At 43.6% G+C, this 3,651-nt stretch overlaps 1 protein-coding gene across 2 annotated transcripts in view; it reads left to right on the top strand.

Annotated features, from left to right (window-relative positions):
• The window catches only part of kctd13 (potassium channel tetramerization domain containing 13), a 9,079-nt gene extending 5,657 nt beyond the window's left edge, over positions 1-3,422 (top strand). For both annotated transcript variants that reach the window (XM_048233329.1, XM_048233328.1), the window contains exon 5: positions 2,863-3,422. In XM_048233329.1, coding sequence (XP_048089286.1) covers positions 2,863-3,111 — 249 coding nt within the window. In that variant the 3' untranslated portion in view covers positions 3,112-3,422. The remainder of the gene's footprint in view (positions 1-2,862) is intronic.
• The last annotated feature ends 229 nt before the right edge of the window (positions 3,423-3,651 follow it).

The raw sequence follows: 3,651 nt of genomic DNA, 5'->3' as shown, positions 1-3,651 counted from the left end.
TGGACAAAAAATAATATCTCAAATTTTTTTGTGATTTTGACGATAACGATAATTAGTCGATATCCTTTAAAAAACTGTTTTAAAAAGTCCGAGTTACTTTACAGCTCATTATTTATGAATAGCATCATTACAATAATAACCAAAAACCTAACCTGTGACTTTCACCAAACCAATGCATTGTCACTCTGACACATTTCCAATTCTGCCCCCACTTGTGTGTGTGGCAATGACATGATCTAGCCAGCTACATTACAGAGGATAGATAGGCCTGACAGTTTCCCAAGAGAAAGTCTGAAGCTGAGGTTCCTTTCAAACCTTTACTTCGGTTTCACTGTAAAACTAAGCAGACCTTACAGAATAGAAACGAATGCATTAGCTTATGGCTAATGTATATGAGAAATCCCATAGAGTTGCTAACGATTAGCATAATCGATAAAAGTTGATATTTAGAGCGAACTTCAGTCCATTTACAAAAGGGTAACATAAGAAGATTTATTTGTTTACAACTGACTATTAAAATACTCAAAGGGTAGCATAATGTTTACATATAATATTGTGACTTCAGTCTTGTAATGTAACAGAGTACAAATACTTTGTTGCTGTACTTAAGTAGAAATTTCACGTATCTGTACTTTACTTCGCTATTTAAATTTATGTCAACTTTCACTGTTACTCCACTACATTTCCTAGATAAAATGTATACTTCATCCGTTATATTTCCACTAAGCATCTTCGCTAATCATTACAAAAACATAAAATTAGAAGAAATGTGTGGACTGCAATAAGGGAGGTTTGGCCGAATCACTGCTCCTAGATTGCATTACGCACGCTCCAAAGCTGCGCCTATTTCAGCTTTGTTTGTTGCTAAAGGAGGAGGGAGGAGACGACAACTGAAACCGCCATGGAAGCCGCGAGCGCACCTACTGGAGGACCTCCCTTAAACGTGAGACGACCACCCGGCGATAGTGGTGAACTTCGTAAACAGGGTAGTGGTGAAGAGAACGCCATACACCTGTGGCGTATTTGCAAGAAATGTTTCTGTACATTGGCAGCTTTCTGTGAAGCTGAACACTCCGCTACCTGCCTCAGCGCCTGAGAAAGGCTATTTAGCATCGCAGGACTTGTCTTCAGTCCAAGAAGAGTAAGACTGAATCAGGCCCGGGTGGGTAATCGAGAATTCCGTGGGCCGCCTAATTTTGGGCGGTCGAGGGAAAAAAAAATATTGACATTTGTCACGTTAGCCTACCTTTTCTTAAAGTAGGACACATTCCGCATTCTGTGCATGACACCAATGCAATGCCTCTGCATGGGTTGTAGCCTACGTGAGGGAGTTCTCCTCCCAAAAAAGAGTTGGTTGGGTCCATATAGCCCGTCTTTTTCCAAAAGTTGTCTCCTGATCTGGATAGCCAGCCGGCCCTACAGTAGACAAGCGTCAGGAAGGATGGATGGTAGAAAGAGGCCAGGAGAGACCGAGCAGCAGATCAACCAGTCGACCACTGAAAATGATGAGCCCGAAATTAGTGATGAGGAGGGACATGACTACAGGGACAAGTAGAGAGGATAAATTAAAGTTATTTAATGTAAGAGCAATTACCCTACATGATAAACCTATATGCCTTGTTTGCTCAGAAGAGGGTGTAGTAAAGGAGTAGGCTAAATCACCAAACAACAATATAGCCTACCCATGCAAAAAACATGTAGCTTACAGGTGCTACAGGTGGCCTGTGTGTGAGTGAGTGAGATGGTGACCTGGGGAGTAAGCCCTAGAAATGCTCATACCACATGACCAAAATGTTCTCCCTATCAGCAGGTCTTTTTTTTTTAAAGAAATAAGTTATTTATTTTTCATTTTTTCCTGAAGTTCATACAAAAGTGAAATTTCTGTTTCTGTTTTTTTCTTTGATGTCAGCTCTAAAAATATGCTGTTTGTTAACTTAAGAGAATTGTGCCTGAAAAGTCCTAGAAAAGAATGTGATTTTGATTTGATGAGTGAGCTTAAGAAGATAAGTAGCTTTTTACTTTTTACTTTTACTTCAAATACTTAAGTACATTAAATATCAGAAAATTACTTTTGATACATAAGTACAGTACATATCAGATACTTTAAGACTTTTACTTAAGTAATATTCTAAAAGGTAACTTTCACTTCTACCAAAGTCTTTTTCTAGTGCGATACTTGTACTTTTACTCAAGTATTGCTTTCTAGTACTTTATACAACACTGCGTGACTTTAACTCATCAATGCCACTTGAACGAAGTAGCTTCACAAAATAAACATTAGGCTGCGTGTGACAACGTGGACCACTAGCAATCACGTGACTTGCTCTGCTGCAGCCAGGGGCTTCTACCTATGGGCTTCTCTCACATTCACCTCCTGGCTTTAGTGAATGTGTGGGGGTTCAATGCGTGATTTCAAATGTGTTTTCCCCCCAAGTAATTTAAATACTCGATAATGTCAATTTGCACATCGTTAAAGCAGCAATCACGATATTATCGCAGACGATATATATCGCCCACCCCTAACACACACCTACACAAACATACGCACGCATGCACACACACACGCGCACACACACACACGCAGGCGCACACACATACACACGCAGGCGCACACACATACACACGCAGGCGCACACATACACACGCAGGCGCACACACACACACGCAGGCGCACACACATACATCATCATCACCCTCCCACCTCAGCTCACTGAACGTGTGTGTGTGTGTGTGTGTGAACGAACATATTCCATATCCTTCACATATATGCTGCTAAACGTGTGTGTGTGTGAGTTTAGGTGGAGTTTGATATGCTGCTAAACGTGTGTGTGTGTGTGTGTGTGTGTGTGTGTGTGTGTTTAGGTGGAGTTTCCTGAAGCACGGATCTTTGAAGAGACCCTCAACATCCTTATCTATGAGAATGGGCGGAGCTCTGGGCCAGGGGGCGTGGCTTTGTTAGAGTCTGGCATGAGCTCGTCGCCTGGAGCCGGCCAATCAGAGGAGGAGGGGGCTGCAGGGGGCGGGGACAGAAGAGTGAGGCGGATCCACGTGAGACGACACATCATGCACGACGAGAGAGGCCACGGGCAACAGACCGTCTACAAGGACTAAACACACACACACACACACACACACAGGGACTAAACACACACACACACATGCACACACACACACACACAGGGACTAAACACACACACACACACAGAGGAGCGAGGCCACGGGCAACAGACCGTCTACAAGGACTAAACACACACACACACACACACACACACAGAGGAGCGAGGCCACGGGCAACAGACCGTCTACAAGGACTAAACACACACACACACACACAGAGGAGCGAGGCCACTGGCAACAGACCGTCTACAAGGACTAAACACACACACACACACACACAGGGACTAAACACACACACACACACATGCACACACACACACACACACAAGGGACTAAACACACACACACACACAGGGACTAAACACGCACACACATGCGCACACATGCACACACACACACTAAACACACACACCCACTAAACACACACACACACACACACACACAGGGACTAAACACACACACACCACACACATGCACACACACACACACACACACACACACAGGGACTAAACACACACACCCACACACATGCAC

Source organism: Alosa alosa, chromosome 22, assembly GCF_017589495.1.
Source record: "Alosa alosa isolate M-15738 ecotype Scorff River chromosome 22, AALO_Geno_1.1, whole genome shotgun sequence".
In the NCBI taxonomy this organism is placed as follows: Eukaryota; Metazoa; Chordata; class Actinopteri; order Clupeiformes; family Clupeidae; genus Alosa; species Alosa alosa.
Note: the sequence above shows the minus strand (reverse complement) of the source record. Positions and strands in the feature narration are given on the sequence as shown.